This window comes from Haliotis rubra, unplaced genomic scaffold (assembly GCF_003918875.1).
Source record: "Haliotis rubra isolate DU_JTF1 unplaced genomic scaffold, ASM391887v1 Scf134, whole genome shotgun sequence".
Taxonomy (NCBI): domain Eukaryota; kingdom Metazoa; phylum Mollusca; class Gastropoda; order Lepetellida; family Haliotidae; genus Haliotis; species Haliotis rubra.
The window spans coordinates 585304-604423 of NW_025765270.1; the positions used below are offsets into that span (position 1 = coordinate 585304).

At 42.0% G+C, this 19120-nt stretch overlaps 1 protein-coding gene across 1 annotated transcript in view; it reads right to left on the bottom strand.

The window, feature by feature from the left end:
* LOC124267807 (phosphatidylinositol 4,5-bisphosphate 3-kinase catalytic subunit alpha isoform-like) overlaps positions 1-14453 on the bottom strand; it is a 39977-nt gene extending 25524 nt beyond the window's left edge. The window contains 4 exon segments of the mRNA XM_046702797.1: positions 2181-2431; positions 9733-9945; positions 11185-11508; positions 14151-14453. Of these exon segments, the coding sequence (XP_046558753.1) occupies positions 2181-2431; positions 9733-9945; positions 11185-11508; positions 14151-14184 (822 nt within the window). The 5' untranslated portion in view covers positions 14185-14453.
* Between the last annotated feature and the right edge of the window lie 4667 nt (positions 14454-19120).

A 19120-nucleotide genomic window follows, 5' to 3' on the forward strand; every position in this document is an offset into this window, starting at 1 on the left:
AACAACAGTCGTTGCTTTGTGCTATTACATGGTGTATGTTATAATATGATTGTGGACATGGGTGAGGATAGTGTAATAATCATAGTGTCATAGTCTGGTTTTAAACATTTCTTAGTCACTTTCATTCAAATGGCATGCCATGTTTCCAAGAACATGTTATGTTGTATTATTTCCTGACTCCTCATTTACTGTAAAGTGTTCTGCTATATATTTCCTCATTTTGCAAATTTAACTTGCACACATATTTCACACCAATCACTTTTTTCCACCAGACCACATAGTTATATAAACCTTTTCCTATAAGTTATTTAACAAGTTTAAAGAGTATGAACAGTGTTAAGAGGTGGATATCAATATTAATTCTCAATTCAAAAAATGACATTTACATTTTGAGACGTCATCAAATCATTAACGAAAGGAAATACGACTGATTATTATATCTAACATGTCACATATCTAACATGACATATCTATGTCATCAAATACCTAATGTGATTATTCAGTGTTCTATCTAATCTGTGTGATGTAATCTTGATTCACTTATAACAGACTTAATTTTTAGTATCAAAAGTCTTTAGCCTTCATCTATGTCATAGTCTAGTGTCATAGTTCTATTAAGTTTTATCATCCAAAACTGTGTTCCACAGGAGACATTGCTTGTGTGAGATCAGACGATATCTCCTAGGACATATCGTTTTGAGAGTAAATTTTGCACAATGCCCTGACAATGACATGACGTCATGAACTTGATGACGTCACATTGCTATGACATCGCTGCACTGCGAGTTCAATGGCAGTACTGTGTTCAGAGATGAACATTTTTCATTGAAAGCTAATGAAGAGTGATTTTTGATGATAAATAGATTCTCACCCTCGTGTCTTCTGATATCAAATATATCAACACTCGTTGATCAAAGTAAAAATATCGGCAAGCCTCGGACATTTGTTACTTTATCAACTCGTGGTGATATATATTTGATATCAAAAGACACTCGGGTGAAATACTCTATATACCAAGCGGCTTAAATTATCCCTAAGTTGACTTAATATGCAATGGGCTTATCTGTGGTTGTGTATTATGTGTATGTTTGTGACTGTGCTTGATTTTCTTCTATTCAGTAATTTGAAACTAATACTGTTTATGAATTTCTGTTTACATGCAATATAATATTGAAATAGTTAAAAATACTGAAACACTTACAATGTCTTATAGTAATTGGTTTTATTCTTCAATAAAGAAGTACACGGTAATGATGCATTGTGGAACTATGTTGAAAGTATTGAGACGCTGTTGTCATCTAACAGAAAAGTCAAAAAGAAAGTCTTGAAGGTGGTTTAAGCAATTACTGATGTCTTCAGTGATAACAACACGTGAAGATAAAATCTCACAAGCACAATTTAAGGCGAGCTATAAGTAAAATGCATTCAATAACAGAAAGGCAGTTACTGCTGGTTAATGGTTCCAGCCACCAGCTGAGGGTGTGGGATACTGCCTAAAGCAGCTTTACCGCAGGATATGGTTACAGGGCTTAAAGGAAACAGTGGTTGGCGGCTGTGATGATATGGGTGATCTTGAGATCAGGTGTCATTGTTTTTAGTTGGCTTCCGCATTGATACATATGTTGGGGCAAAGATAATGCTCCCCGAGTTAGTGGAAACTGCGACACAGAGAAATCGTAGCCGCAAACTATGCCACAATCCCCTGTTTAAAGATAACCGGATTCTTGACTCGGGGACAGACATATTCTCAACATATTCTTAACTGCCATACACTGTGTTTCTAATTTAACTGGTTCTCGCTCTCATGTTTACAGAGCCCAGAGTGTTTTACATTTACGCCAGAACAAGCTAAAGTTTATTTTCGTCATACCTATTTAATTAGGCTGATTATATTTATGGTTGTATAGTAACATGAATGCATCAGCATACTCTGTCACCTAGTCACAAAACAGTAAACAAGAATTGATTATTTTATTTTTTTATAACTGTCCAAACATTTGAGTGCTGTTTCTCGAAATGTGCCTGTGTGGTTATAAGTGGTTCTGGCTCTAACCCCTCGAGTCAACTGACCTTATACTGGCTGATGGGACAGTCCTCCCCACACACAACTGTATTGTCAACTGACCTTATACTGGCTGATGGGACAGTCCTCCCCACACACAACTGTATTGTCAACTGACCTTATACTGGCTGATGGGACAGTCCTCCAAAAGCAACTGGTCACACCCACACACTTTGAGAACATACGTATGTCTGAATTCCAAGATACATCTCTCTGATTGTTCCTTGGACAAGTTCATGAGATGACTGCGATGCTGGATTGCCAGTGAGATCACATCTGTTGGTGATGCATTGTGGGCCACTTTCAAGCAGTATTTATTCCGATTCCCCGCACTGTACACAACCCAAATACAGATTATCAGAGTATTTCCTGAAAATGAAAAAACACCCAAAAGTGACCTTGGTCTCAGATGTTTATCATCTAAGCAATAAAATGCTACACTATATTATCTTTGATCCAACCCATTAGCATAAGCATGGTGCCTAAAACCTCAAGTAAACAGAGTGATCCAAACTGAAAGGTACAATGTCACACCACACTTCTCTAAAAAATACATAATGCATTTCTATCAATAATACTAAGTATCAGTCCTCTTGGAAGCTACCATATAATAAATTAAAAAAAGAATGACGTATTTAGATTACAATATTGAATTAAAAGGTTCGGATGAATTAATGCAATGTTGCATTGAATCGACTCTCGCGCCCCCTACCGGCCTAACATTACCCCATTGAGTTATGTCCCTTGGAGCGCTCTTTACGAAGATCCTACACACAACTTGTAATTGAAACCAGTTCAGCAAACATTGACAACACCGCGTGTGACAGTTTTCGATATATGGACCAATTGTTTACATTCCATATATGGCAAGTGTTCCCTGTTTGGAAGCTGTTCGCCTCGAAGTTTCAATTATCGATTTCAGGCAAGTCGTAAGGGATAATAAGTCTTTTATTGCATCAAAAGGAAGCTAAAGTGGGTGCATATGCCCCAATATGTAATTTTCTGAATAAAATTGATATATTATACTTATCCTGACTCATGCTATTTTGCTTGTCTTCTTCTTCTTGCGAACACAGTGGAACACTTGTATCTCCAAATTGAAGCTCCCTTCAATGTAAAATCACTAATTAGTACTCACCAAGAGTTGTCTCCTTCCCAACCATTTGCATGGGAACGAGGGCGCCACCTCCCGCCACATGCCTCACTCTCTCCTTATATAGCGAGCCCAACACTTGAATTTTCAGGGAAATCCAAAGTGTTATGTGGGGAGGATGGGAGGGCTTACCTCATGAGTCAGGATAAGTATAAAATATCAATTTTATTCAGAAAATTACATATTTTTCCTTATCCTGACTCATGCTATTTGCTTGTAGAATCCTACGGATACGGAGGTGGGAATACAGAATACTTTGGATTTAGATAATTAGTGATTTGATAACTGTAATAACTGTAATAACCCTTATGGGAACTTCATAAAGGCACTGAATTGATAATTCCTGCTGTTAAGCTTATCAGCTGCCATATATGGGTTACTACAATATATATATATATTATGATAAACATAAATAAACTACTCCTAATGGAGAAGTTAACTAAAGTATTTACAACATGAATACTAGGCTTAAGACTAAGATAGACTTAAGCTTGATAATATAATAGCATAAACTTCATATAGTTGTTAGCTAATGATACTGTTATGATATAACAGACATAGTACTGAGCATAAGATTATGATTGGACTTAAGCTAAAATATATAATAGCGTAAACTTCGTGGAGTTATTAGCTATATAGTACTGTTGTGAAATAAGCAGTAAAAATCTCGTAAGAACGACTTATCTTCTCCGAGGGACTGTCCACTGCTGTGCGAGGACCATGGGACCGAAATGGTGAATACCTGAGACGTCCTCGGTGGTGATATCTCTCAGATAGTGGTTGGCAAACACCATATCGGATCTGCAGAAGCAGCCCTCCATGATGGTATTCAAAGAGCAATTGCCGTGTAGAGCAAGTGTTGAAGCTAGCGCTCTAATTTCATGTGGATTAGATGCTCTTGGAGGGTCGAGTCCTGCAGCCTTGTAGGCGCGTAGTATGACAGTTCTGATCCATATCGAGATACTTGTACGTGAGACTTCAGTCTGTGTAGCTGTTGATAGAGGGATGAATAATCGTTTGAGTTTTTGTCGCCTCGGTTTGGATCGCTGTAGATATATTTTCAGTGCTCTGACTGGGCATAATGATAGTTCCAGTGTATCATGAGGTCCGAGAATTGATGAGGGAGCTGGGACGTGGAATAATCTGTCTGGTTGACCTGGCAACTGGTTCTTGGCGATGAAATCCCAGCGTAGTCCCATATGCACGATGTTATGATTGTCATCAAAGCGTGTTCTCTCGTAATCTAGTGCGTGAATCTCTGACATCCTGGCTGCTGTTGCTAGGGATAACAGGAACAAAGTTTTCTGTGTCAGAAATTCGAATGATGTTGATTCCAGTGGTTCATATGCCTCACTTGTGAGGTGTTGGAGCACTATATTTAGATCCCAAGCTGGAGCTTGAAACTTCCGCTTGTGATCTTCCAATCGGAATGCACGTAGTAAGGCCAGTAACTCTGGGGTCTTCGTCAACTTGACACCCGTTCTCATAGTTATGGACGGAGCTTAAAGCTGCGAGATATGTTGATAATGTTGAGCCTTTTAGACGTTTAGTCTGTCGTAGGTAACATAAGTAGTCAGCCACTTGTGGATGTGTAGCATATCTAGCTTTAAATCCTTTCTTTGCAGCATAATTTTCAAAACTGTGCCACTTGTCATCGTACAAGTTGCGAGTGGAGTTGCGTAATGCAAGCGTGACTGCTTTTGCCGCTCTGGCTGAATAACCTCTCTTGTTTAGACACGCCTTAATACAGTCCATACGTGAAGTTGGAATGCTTCTGGCTTTCCGTGCGCTTGTTTGGTGTGAGGATGTATTAGCAGATTCGAGCGCTTTGGAAGTTGTAGTATTGGTTGTCCGATTTCTTGAATAAGAGTTGGAAACCACGTTCTCGCTGGCCAGTAGGGCGCGACCAAAATCATTTGGAGGTTCCGAGTTAGCTTGATTTTCTGTAACACCTGTGGGATTAACGCTGGTGGCGGGAACGCGTACGCGTTGAGTCCTTCCCACGATATGCTTAGTGCGTCCGTTGCCCATGCTAGTGGGTTTGGGACTGGCGATAGGAATATTGTCAGCTGATTGTTGAAGCCAGTGGCAAATAGGTCTATTAGTGGAGCTCCTATTTTCTTGATAATTTGTGCGAATATCTCTGTATGGAGCATCCATTCTGTCGGCGATGGTAGGTGTGGCCGAGAGAGAGCGTCTGCTATTACATTCTTTGCTCCTGGAATGTGACATGCTCTGACATGTATGTTGAGATTGTCGATTAAATCGAACAATTGAAAACATAGAGTCAATAGGTTCGGGGACCTGGTTGAGCCTTGTTTGTTCACATAAAACGCCACTGTTGAATTGTCTGTGTGAATCATCAATTGGGCATTCTTTAGTAAGTTGCTCCAATGATGTATGGCGTTTACTACAGCTTGCATTTCTAGCAAGTTAAAGTGTAGTTTGCTCTCTTGTTGGCTCCATAACCCTGATGCCGTCCTGCTGGCGAGGTGTGCTCCCCAACCTTGGAGCGACGCGTCTACATAGAGATGTGTTTTCAATTCCGGCTCTATTAAAAAGATTCCATCGCAAACATTCGATCTCTTGGTCCACCATAGTAGGTGAGGTTTGACGTGATTCAGTAGACTGAATGGTTGAGGGTCGTCGAGATGAGAGTTGATGAGGACCTGTAACGGACGTAGCTGTAGTCTGCCTCTGACTGTCATGTCTTGAGCTGACGTGAGTAGACCCAACAGGCTCTGCCATTGTCGTAGTGGTAGCGGAGAGAGTAAGGCTTGAGGGATTGTCTGTTGGATCTTGATCCATCGGTCCTCCGGTACGACGATACGATTCTGCGCCGTGAGAAATCGAATGCCTAGAAATTGCAGATCTTGCGTAGGTTCTAGGTCCGACTTGAGTAGATTTACTAACCATCCTAGCTGTGTTAGTAGCTTGATGATGAAGTTTAACTGTAGTCTGAGACGTTGTACATCTGGATCCACTTGTATCCCGTCGTCGAGATAGAACGCACTGCGTAGTCCTTGACGATGTAGGTAAGAGACAATAGGTTTCGTCACTCTTGTGAATAACCAGGGGGCCGATGAGATTCCGAAAGGTAGTACTTTCCATTGGTAATGCAGCCCGTCTAGTGTAAACCGAAGGTATTTCCTGGAGTCGGGATGTATTGGGATGTGTAGATATGCATCTTGCAGATCTATGCTGGCCATGTAGTCTCTGGGATGAATTAAGTGCTGTAGTTGTGGTAGGTGTATCATGCGAAACGCTGTCGGTTTGCGTAGATAGTCTCTGTTGAACGTGCTCATATTGTAGATGAGACGAAACTTTTCCTTGGAATTTTTCTTGGGCACTAGGAAAACTGGGGAGTAGAAGCCTGGTTCGATGTTTACTTGGTCCAGTACTTCTATGGCCTGCTTGGTTAGGAGCGTTGATACCGCTTCTCTTAACTTTGGTAGTTGTAGAGCCTGGAAGTCGAACCTCGGAGGGATGACTGTCAGCGGGGGCGTGGCCTGTAGTTGTATTCGATATCCGTGCTGTAGGATGTTGGAGACATATGGGTCCTCTAAGAATCCCCAGTTTTCCCAGTGCAGTTGAAGGCGTCCACCAACTTGTGATGGTTGTACTGGAACGGCTGGGGGTGGAAGACTCCAGTCGTTCCGAACCTGTCCTTCATCGTTTATAGTTGCGGGAGCCTCTGGATGACCTGCCTCTTCCAGATCCTCCTGTAATTGCCGTATGGGTGAAAAGACTCTTTGCTCCTCTTACACTTGCCATCTTCCTATCCCGTGCTTTCTGTAGACCGGAGAACTCCGATTTGCCTGAGTACCTCTGTGAAGTTTGTCTGATGACGCTTGCTAGCGTATCCATAGACTTTATCATGAGTACCTCTCTTGAGTCTTAAGAGACTTCTTTAGAGACTTTGTCTATGTTTCCATCGAAGATTGACGGTGATGACCACGGGGCTGTGTGGAGTGGTGTGGTGAAGTGATCACCCCAATTACAGGAGGCGAGGAGACCTTGAAGACGAGCCATAGTTATAGCTGCGGATAGTGCTGTCAAGTGATCCGTTAGGAACTGCTGGTCCTTCTTCTGCATGAGGAGGGCTGAGTAAATCATCCTGTCGTCCTCAGATGTAGAGTCTCTGAACTTCGTGAGGAGAGTTTCGTTGACTGTTCTTGATCTGTTCAGACCAAAGAACATCCTCCTTGCCATGGTTTCCATCTGGACTAGCTTGCGGTCATCTATTCTGTAAGTCTTGGACTTGGCATAAGCTGATCATCTTATAGTTATCATCGATATCTTGTGCCTTGTAAAAGGGTCCATGTTGTGACCTGCAAACTTGTTAAGCGTTGAAATGCGGCACATGTGGTGTCTGTGATTTATTGGCTTTACTAAAGGCTGTATCCAGATTAGCTGGCACGCTGCTGCTATCGGGTCAATCGGAAGTAAGGTGATTGTGTCAGCATCATCTTCCTTCATAAGATATGTGTGGGCTGAGTTCTCGTTCTTAGGCGGGGAGGATAGTTCCAGACTATTCACCATCAATATCTTATTTCTGCGTCGGAAAATACGATACCATCTTCATCTTCAGACATCGGGTCACAGATAATGTGTTGATGCTCCTCCGATAGTGACTGAGGTGGAGTCCTTGATGATCTGTGCGTGGATCGGCGAGGTGATCGATGAGGCGATCGATATGGAGATCGGCGGCGAGCAGAATAACGTGGTGAAACGGACTGGCGAGTGGCGTCTATAAGGTGACCTTCCGCGGAGACTTCCTTGGCGAGCGCTGGTAGCTTTTCGCGAAGCTCTCGGTGAATCCCTTAATGATCTTCTAGATGAGGATGACTTGGAGCCACTTAACCTTGAAGGTCTTCGTGAAGGTTGAGAGTCTGAGTCGAGTCATGGGATGAGAGGATCTTGCCATGAACGTCCTCTCTCATCAAGGTCGAGGTAGGTGATATAGTCGTCCCCGTGAAGCCTTCCGTGAATGCTGAGGATCAGGGTCCTTCATGGAGGCGGGCTGGGTAAAGCCCGCCGGGAGGCTTGGAAGCGGGCTGGGTAAGCCCGCCGTGGAGGAGGCGTAAAGCGGGCTGGGTAAGCCCTGGCGAGGAGGCGTGCAAGCGGGCTGGGTAAGCCCTACGGAGGTATGGGGGTGGGCTGGGTAAGCCCTTGGCTCTAAAGGCCTCTGTAGACCGTGGCGATCTTCCATCAACTTCATAATGTGGTTCATCAGGTCGTCTGGGGCGGTCTCTGCTGAAGTAGTTGCTGCCTTTTCTCACGATGGTAGCGGCGGGACCCTCAGGAAGATTCTCTGACATCAGTGTAGGTGCCTCAGACTGCGTGCTGATCTGTGCTGATGTTATAGTTGCCGACACTGGCCGCTTCTTCCGCCGTAAGTCTGGTATGATGATCGGTTGATCAACTCTACAAACCCAACTCAAGCGGGAACAATCTCGGCTGAGAGAGTACTGCTGGACCGTTGATTTCCCCTTAGGCGTGGATGTAGCCCTGGGGGTCGCGGAGTCTGCGTTGTGGCGGCGTGGAAGCCCTCCTAGTCTTTGGCTGCGGCGGCCGGGATGTCGGGGATGCAGGTAAGCTTCTTGGAGATAGCGGACTGCATCCCGCCTCTCCTCGAGGGTAACTCTAGCGGAACACCAGGCGGGAGGGTAGATCCGACAGTAGTTGACAGGGTAAGGGCTCTGGTGTATTAGCCATGGCTAAAATCTGTTTCACGTGACCTATCTGCTGCGGCGTCTCAAGATGCAAAATAAATATTTATCAAAGGCAGAATTGGATAAATTAGTACAATAATTGCAACGTGAAACAGTAGAGCATGGCGTAGTACAACTAGGGCATATTAAATGCGGGTCAGCAGCAGAAAAACGTAATTTACAAATAGTGCAGATTTTCATCAACGCAATCTACTGAACAAACATGGAGTCCCGTGAATAAAACAGTAGAAACACGAATAAAGATCAATGCATTATGTTGAAGGATACTAGCTACACCTCTATAGAAGTCTGTGAGAGGTAAATAACTAAGAATAAACAAAGGATATAATGTGTAGGGAGACACAGGCGCTCTCACATCCTGCTCACTGGGCGAAGAAGGAGAGAGTGAGGCATGTGGCGGGAGGTGGCGCCCTCGTTCCCGCGCAAATGGTTGGGAAGGAGACAACTCTTGGTGAGTACTAATTAGTGATTTTACATTGAAGGGAGCTTCAATTAGGAGATACACGTGTTCCACTGTGTTCGCAGAAGAAGAAGAAGACAAGCAAAAGAGCATGAGTCAGGATAAGGAAAAATATGTATAATATAGGCCAAAATATTGTACAAAATGTGTGACGTGCCTTTGATAAAATATCATGTATGAACACACAATGCCATTCTAGAAAGTGGTCAAATGTAACACACGTTTTATTTGGAATTACACTTTCTCAGTGTAGTACAGATTCTTGTACTTTTGTTGGGTTGAGTTCCATCTGGCATTTGTGTGGATGAGTTATGACAATTACCAGTTTTCTTGAGTTTTTCAGTCAGGTGCGGAGGCAGGGCTGCGCTTGCTTCAGTGTCTGGAGGATATTCATATAGTGCTCGACTGACCCCACCATCCTTCTCTCGCTGGTCAATTGTCTCCTTGCACACTCCCAGAATGTTCCAGCGAAATGTCATCACCTCCAGATCCTTCATCTCATTGAATTCAGTCACAGGTTTACCAACCAACATGCCTAGAATTATAGAATAAGGCTTTGTAGCTCACCTTTTCTATACTGGAATAATGGCAAATAGGATAAGCTATTACATGTCTACAGAAACAAAACAGGTTTCTACATGTTCCTTACAGCCTAAACTATTTCATAATGACAGGTATGAGAACAAATGTTACATTAGGGACCGTTCATATGGCTAGGGTGGGGGTGGGGGGATGATGATGATTAGGGGTCACCCATTTTGTTCTGGGGAGGTAGGGGCTTCATCATAAAAATATTTCAAAATTATGCTTTCAAACTTTGAAAAGGGGGAGGGGGATAATTGACTTTGTACATGACATGCAGGGGGGGGGTCACTTCCTTTGTACATACATTTTAGGGGGGGTCGTTCACATTGTACATGCTCCTCCATAGAAATCATCATCACCCCCCTAGCCATAAATTATGAACCATCCCTTATTCTGTATGCTCTGCATGTTGAAAATAGCTGCCTGGTCTCATCTTGACCAACCAGATGGATGATACAAATGAGCGAGTTTAGTTTTATGCCGCTTTTAAAATATATCAGCAATATCACGGTCGGGGACACCAGAAATGGGCTTCACACATTGTACCCATGTGAGGAATCGAACCCGGGTCTTCAGCGTGACCAGCGGACGCTTTAACCACTAGGCTACCCCAACGCCCCCAGAGTGTACAAGAGTGTACCAGTTAATAAAAACTAATATGAACTTAATATTTATGAATTACAAAAGGCATGAATTAGATCCTAAAAAATGGACGCTTAGACTGATAAAAGATTGTGAAACAAAAGGAAAAACAGAGAGAAGACAGAAGGAAAATATAGAAAATAATAAATTACCATATGTACATGTGTGAATAAGTCACACCTTTGTCTTTAAAAATATTTTTGTGTAGAGGGGTGTGCGTATGATATACTTCTGAAAGAATTGGAAGAACACACATGGTTTGCTTGCTACTGCAATGATCTCCAGCCAGCACAAATTAATGGTAACCATGGACACCAGATGTATAATCAGGTCTTGTTTTACTTCAGTTGTGAAGTATGTTTGCAGATGATAATTTTGTATATTTTTTTTTCAAAAGTGAAGTATGGCAGTTTGTTGTTGCTTCTGGCCTCAAGTTCTGATTAACTTGGTCTAAAATTGTTTCATTGTCAAATGTTCACAGTAGGGCAAAATCTTTTCTATAAAACTGTTTCAAGTTCTTGGTCTCTATCGTAATCACCTTACGTACCTATTTCGTAATTCAACATTTTCTCTTCACCATTTCCAACCCGTTCCATCACTTTGAGAATGGTTTGAAACAATCGCAAGTCACACAGTCTCCGAGTTTCATCATAGAACTCCTCTCGCTCGGAATCTTGGGTAATTCCTATAAAGATGTACGACTCTGAACTCAGGAGAAGTCGATGGAGGGGATAGTTCTTGGATTCTATCCACAGATCCGATTTGATTTTGTCCAGAGTTGCGTCCCTGCTGCAAATCATCGGGACAGTGATGCCATTGGGCAGGAGACAGTCTACCGGCAGCATGGGGGGTTTCATCTTGCAGGACCATGCTTCAAAGGAGTTTCCGAAGCATATTGGATTGTTACATGTATGTAATGGGCAGCACCTGAATCACATGGAACACAAGTTCAGGATCAAATTACAGTGTCACCTTAAACAAACCTGGAAAAAGGCATGTCTTTACAATACATTTCCAGTCATGTTTTTACAATTATGACACAAATTTGTTTTGGTTAAAATATTGACACAATTATATTGAAATACCAGAGCTACAGATAACTTTTGGGGTCAATGAGTTATGTACTCGCTTGTGTTCATCTCAATTGGGTATCCTAATTTTTCTTTGAGTAACCAAATAAATTGTACCCACCTCACTCAAACTTTTAAAAATACTGTTAAAATATAATAAAGTTCAAATGTTGGTTTACACGTTTGTTATTTGTATTTGATCTCTAATATGAGAAACGATAAGAAAGGCTGCAAGTTGCCAAGTTCATGTGCTGAAATAGAACCTCTCAATATACCTGTTATTCTATCCATGTTTGTGTGTACACATTTAAGATCACATTTATTGAGTATTTACAAAATTTCAAGCGTACTTGTACGCAATGACTTAATAGAAATTGAGTTTTCAAAGAATTATTTGCGTCATTTACGCAGATACGCAGCTTATCTGTTCCTCTGAATACATAAACTGACAGAGTGTTTGTGTCCATTAGGAGATATTCACTGACGATACAGCCCAACATTAATAAAATAACCACTTTGGCGGTCTTGTACAGTTTCTCAAACTACCTGCAACCACACTGTGTGTAGAGATTATCAGTTCACATGTATGGTACACCATCCGAACAATCATTAACAAAACAATACCAGTAAAATGCACGCACGCACTAGGGTGCATTTAATCATGTTTACAGCCTCAGGGGAAAGATTGGATGCACTTAAGCATGTTTACAGATTTGGGGAACAGACTGGATGCACTCAAGCATGTTTACAGGTTTGGGGAACAGATTGGATGCACTCAAGCATGTTTACAGATTTGGGGAACAGACTGGATGCACTCAAGCATGTTTACAGGTTTGGGGAACAGACTGGATGCACTCAAGCTGGATGCACCCAAGCATGTTTACAGATTTGGGGAACAGGTTGGATGCACTCAAGCATGTTTACAGGTTTGAGGAACATGTTGGATGCACTCAAGCATGTTTACAGATTTGGGGAACAGACTGGATGCACTCAAGCATGTTTACAGGTTTGGGGAACAGATTGGGAGCACACAGTTGGATGCACTCAAGCAGCATATTAGATGCACTCAAGATTACAGATTTGGGGAACAGACTGGATGCACTCAAGCATGTTTACAGGTTTGGGGAACAGATTGGATGCACTCAAGCATGTTTACAGATTTGGGGAACAGACTGGATGCACTCAAGCATGTTTACAGGTTTGGGGAACATATTGGATGCAACATGTTTACAGAAGAACAGACTGGATGCACTCAAGCATGTTTACAGGTTTGGGGAACAGATGCACTCAAGCATGTTTACAGATTTGGGGAACAGACTGGATGCACTCAAGCATGTTTACAGGTTTGGGGAACATGTTGGATGCACTCAAGCATGTTTACAGATTTGTGGAACAGACTGGATGCACTCAAGCATGTTTACAGGTTTGGGGAACAGATTGGATGCACTCAAGCATGTTTACAGGTTTGGGGAACAGATTGGATGCACCCAAGCATGTTTACAGATTTGGGGAACAGACTGGATGCACTCAAGCATGTTTACAGGTTTGGGGAACATGTTGGATGCACTCAAGCATGTTTACAGATTTGGGGAACATGTTGGATGCACTCAAGCATGTTTACAGGTTTGGGGAACAGGTTGGGTGCACTATAGCATGTTTACAGGTTTGGGGAACAGGTTGGGTGCACTCAAGCATGTTTACAGGTTTGGGGAACAGGTTGGTGTACACTATAGCATGTTTACAGGTTTGGGGAACAGACTGGATGCACCCAAGCATGTTTACAGATTTGGGGAACAGACTGGATGCACTCAAGCATGTTTACAGGTTTGGGGAACATGTTGGATGCACTCAAGCATGTTTACAGATTTGGGGAACATATTGGATGCACTCAAGCATGTTTACAGATTTGGGGAACATGTTGGATGCACTCAAGCATGATTACAGGTTTGGGGAACAGGTTGGGTGCACTCAAGCATGTTTACAGATTTGGGGAACATGTTGGATGCACTCAAGCATGATTACAGGTTTGGGGAACAGGTTGGGTGCACTCAAGCATGTTTACAGATTTGGGGAACATGTTGGGTACATTATAGCATGTATGGAGGTTTGGGAACAGGTTGGGTGCAGGTAAGGAACACGTTAGGTGGACTGAAGGAAGTTTACAGGTTGGATGCAATATAAAAAGAATATATATTTGTGAAACAGGTATAAAACATATTTTCCAATCCTGTTGTAGGAAACTGTTTATTATCAACAATAACCCATAACAAACACAATATCTTCATAAGAGAGTTTGTTTCCTGAAGTTATGAAACTGTCAACTATTTCAAGTACTGTCACGACTGACTTTGTCCTCCATTAGAGTTTCCCCCCTGCTCAGGTACTGCTCCACTCAAACTACAGGCCACACATGGACAGTTTCAATAAACTCAAAATACATTACCTTTAGATATAACACTGTTGACAGAGAAATCCATGTGACCACTGGGTTTCCCACTGTCTGGACTTGTGTCCACATAGTTGATAGCAACACATCGCTAATATAAACGCATGTAATCCAGTTATTTTTAACAGTGTGAACTTCCTGTTAGATATGACTACTTTGATCGTCCTGTGAATGATAACAGAAATGTTGTGTCGGTCAGTAAACCCTCTTGTGCAATAGCCAACTGACGTCACTGTAATAAAGACAAATACATGTTTACCCACTGACAGTGAGTGAGTGAGTGAGTTAGTTGGGTTTTTATGCCAGTTTTATGCCAGCAATATCATCACAGGGGACACCAGAAATGGGCTTCACACATTGTACTCATGTGGGGAATTGAACCCGGGTCTTCAGTGTGACGAGTGAACGCTTTAACCGCTATTCTACCCCACAGTTGTAGTGACAAAACAGCACTTGATTTGAGAACGTCAGAAGCCATGGTTACATTGCAGTGACCAGTGGCTGTCCTGTAGTATAAGCACAGCAACACTGGAATGATGACTTCCCAGCAAAGTTGCAAGGTGGCCTCCCTACACACTACTTCAGGATCAGGCAGGGGCCAAGTCTGGGACAGATATGACTTGCATGATTTATACATAGACTCCTTCACTACCATGAAGTATTGCATGCTGGTCCTCCACATACATGGGTACAGGAGGAAGGGAGTATATATACTGGACAAAAATAGTTAGGGATATATGTAAATTTTGAAATTATGAATAATGCAGGCGTGGAAATAACCCATTGCCCGACGTCCGAGTCCAGTGTTTTTTTCGGTCGGGCAAGCAAATTTGTATATCACACTGTACCGGTGTCCAGTTGAGTTTCCAATGTTAATTATGTTGTTTATTTAAAAAATCAACAAGAAAATGGACGGTATAGTGGAAAAATTATCAGGGTAAGTGATTTTACATGTGCCACTGTACCGGAGTACACTAGCAATGTTAAAGTTATTTCCACCCCTGATAATGATCTATTTATTAATTGACACACTGATAAAATATCAATCATAAAAATACCAATATCCCTAACTTATTTTGTCCAGTATATATGAAACCGTAAGAATTGAGAAAGTATTCGTGGGCGATGGAAGCACATACTCACATGTGATGGAGAAACACAGAGTATACAAGCCTATAAACAGCTGGAAAGATATGTTTGTTAAATGCTGCACTAAGCAATATATTCCAGACATATGATCTACGCATATGGGATACGATGACATGCATCACTGAGTCAGTGAGTGAGTGAGTTTAGTTCTACACCGCTTTAAGCAATATTTCAGCAATATCACGGTGGGGGACGCCTGAAATGGGCTTCACATATTTTACCCATGTGGGCAATCGAACCTGGGTCTTCCGCGTGATGAGCTAACGCTTTAACCACTAGGCTACCCCACCGCCCCGAGATGCATCAATGAAGTCCGCGAGTCAGACCACCTGATCCTGTTAGTCACCTCTTACGATAACCATGGGTTGCTGAAGACCAATTCTAACCCAGATCTTAATGATCTGTTGAGTAAGACAAAAACAAGACACAAAGGGACAAAGATTTACCATTGGTTTATTAAATAAAATCATTTGTTGAAAATTGATGTATAAAACAGTGGACAGAGAATAAGGTCACAACTTTGACATGAGTACAACACAACACCTGGACATAAAGGCATGTTTCTACATTATTTACAATGAAAACAATCCCCCTACACTGGAACCTCACTAATCCAGACTGCTGAGATTTTAGGAATATAATTACATGATCACAGGAATGTCACTAATGCTAGTCACCAATATTCGAGCTGACTTACAGGTCAGGGGCCCGTTTCACAAAGAGATCACAGAGCTATGACTGTCATAAGTTCATGTTAAAGTATGGGAGTTACGGTCACCTTAGCACTATGATTGCTTTGTGAAATGGGGCCCAGGTTAGCAATTACTGAGTTAATAAACATCGTACGTGCACTATGTACGATGTGTCCTAAATGCAAACTGTATGACATAAACAATGATTTCCTGTGGCCCGCTCCACAAAACGATCATAGTCGTTACGACAGTGGTAAGTCTATGTTAATGTATGGGAGGTACGATCACCTTAGCGCTACAATTGCTGTGTGGAACAGGCCACAGGAATTCAGTGTTTACGTCATACAGTTTGCATTAAGTCTAATTAACATAACTAAAAAATAAATAAATAAAAAAATAAATAAAAAAAGGAACCTATGTCAAAGCTGGTGTCTACTGATACACTATGATAATTATGGTTTTCTGACATTCTGAAACAATATTCATTATCATATTTGTATATACTTCGTAGAAAGGTGAAGAAATAATTCATATATTATTCTCAACCAGGAAACACAAGTATTCTGACATTTGTTTTGTAAAAGCAGACTGATACTCTTGCTTGTACAATTTCCATATGTCAGGGGCATATGTATCTGACTGAAGTGTGGGTTGGACAACAGCAGATCTGTGGGAGAAGTCATACGACTGCTAACCGGGGTAATAATGTCTTTGTGCTTTGAGCATGCACAAGTGCGTGGATACAAGCGCTTCATAAATGTCCATTATTATTTTATTATTAACTGAAGGTTGTGATGTCAGAATCTGTCCATACATGTGTGATACACTGACTGAATAATCCAGCTTTATCACAAAGACCTGTAATTAATTCAGTCTAAACCAGGAAAGAAGAGAACAATATGAATTTATTCTACAGCTGAATGTGTTGGCAATATTCCAGCTATAACACAGTGGCCTGTAAATAATCCAGTCACAGCCAGACAAACCAGTGGTTGATAGCATGAGCAAGTCATTGTTAGCTGGGTATAATACAGTCACATATTGTCAACACAAGTTGTAGCATTGAAGATAAGCACTGGAGAAAGGACAGCTATTTTCCAGATGGATATTCAAGTTTGAACCTGGACCAGACAAACCAGTGGTCAAACAGAAAAGGGCCGTATCGGCGTATGTACAGATATAAAATAAGTACAATACAGTAGGAAATAATTTAGAAAGCGTAGCAGATATGTACCACAGTAATGGTGTACGGTCTTAGAATCATTTACAGACGTATTTATCTGAAAAAGAATTGTTTTATTGTTTATTGACCTGTTTACACAAGAGTAGCAATGTTGTGGTGCATATAAGAAACAAAACACAAGATTACTGATACTCCATTAAATTCCATTCAGTACTCTAAATGTACTCTTATTGTTTTCCAGTACTCCTATACTGAAAAAACCAAAACAAACAAACCTAGGGAGTACGTACTCCTGATCATGAAAAATTATCTGGAGCCCTGGGCCAAATATGCCAACCGTTGTTCAAGTTTTGTCATAAACAGTGGGATAAATAAAACCCATAATTACATGTGAGAAGGGGTAGCAGTATCAGTAACTTCCTGCTTGCGCTTCCAAGGATAGATAAATACACCTGAATGTGTTCCAACCTATCAGAGACCTCATATCACTCAGTAACGGACATTACACACAGAATGTCCCGTAAGTAAGGACAAATAAGGTTCCAGCGTATGGTGGGAAAAAGTGTGATAGTCTACCACTGATGTCAGGAACCATAAAACATAAAAACACTGAAAAGAGACGGTGACTGTTTAATGATGCACTCTGCAACATTCTGGCAATGTGTACTAATCTAATGTTGGGTAGGCAAACAAGTGGTTGATAGCACGAGGAAGAATCCTCTGACAGACACAAGATCAGCCAGACATAATTTGGGTTGTCTTCTATTCAAGAACTTGACAAAAAGCCATACTTGCGTTTCTTTTGCTGTTCAGTATATAACAACCCAATCATCATTCACCTCATGCATGGAATTCTACAGTTCCATTTTAGTAAACACATAATTTTTTGACTGATTGACTGACTGATCCTTTGCATTTAGCCATATACCAGCTTTATTGGGCAGGTTATCAAAACATTCAGTCTGGACAAGACAATCCTGTGACTAAAATCACGGGCACTGATTGATATGGCAATGTGATACAATGACAAGTATCAACCATCTGACTATCAGCAACCACCAATCAAGCCATAGTTATCATCCTGCATAATTCTATGAATACAAAGCAACTGCACTTAAGCAATACAGGAAAATGTTGCTTCTTCCTGGTGTGTCCAGATGTAAAAATTAATTTACTTTCGATACAATGACAAGTATCAACCACCTGTTGAAAAATCTAAAGGTCTTATACTCTGATTACAGCCCAAACAGGAACGTCTTATACTCTGATTACATCCATGACGTGCTAGAAGTAAGTATATAGAGGGCTCCACACACTGCTCCAAGGGGACTGAACAACAAGCACCTGCTTCAACCACTTGGCTACCCCACAGCCACTAATCTGAAGGCTCCACACACTGCTCCCAAGGGGACTGAACAACAAGCACCTGCTTCAACCACTTGGCTACCCCACAGCCACTAATCTGAGGGCTCCACACAGTGCTCCCAAGGGGACTGAACAAGCACCTGCTTCAACCACTTGGCTACCCCACAGCCACTAATCTGAGGGCTCCACACACTGCTCCCATGGGGACTGAACAAGCACCTGCTTCAACCACTTGGCTACCCCACAGCCACTAATCTGAGGGATTCACACACTGCTCCCAAGGGGACTGAACAACAAGCACCTGCTTCAACCACTTGGCTACCCCACAGCCACTAATCTGAGGGCTCCACACACTGCTCCCAAGGGGACTGAACAACAAGCACCTGCTTCAACCACTTGGCTACCCCACAGCCACTAATCTGAGGGCTCCACACGCTGCTCCCAAGGGGACTGAACAAGCACCTGCTTCAACCACTTGGCTTACCCACAGCATCTAATCTGAGGGCTCCACACACGGCTCCCAAGGGGACTGAACAAGCACCTGCCTCAACTACTTGTCTACCATACAGCATCTAATC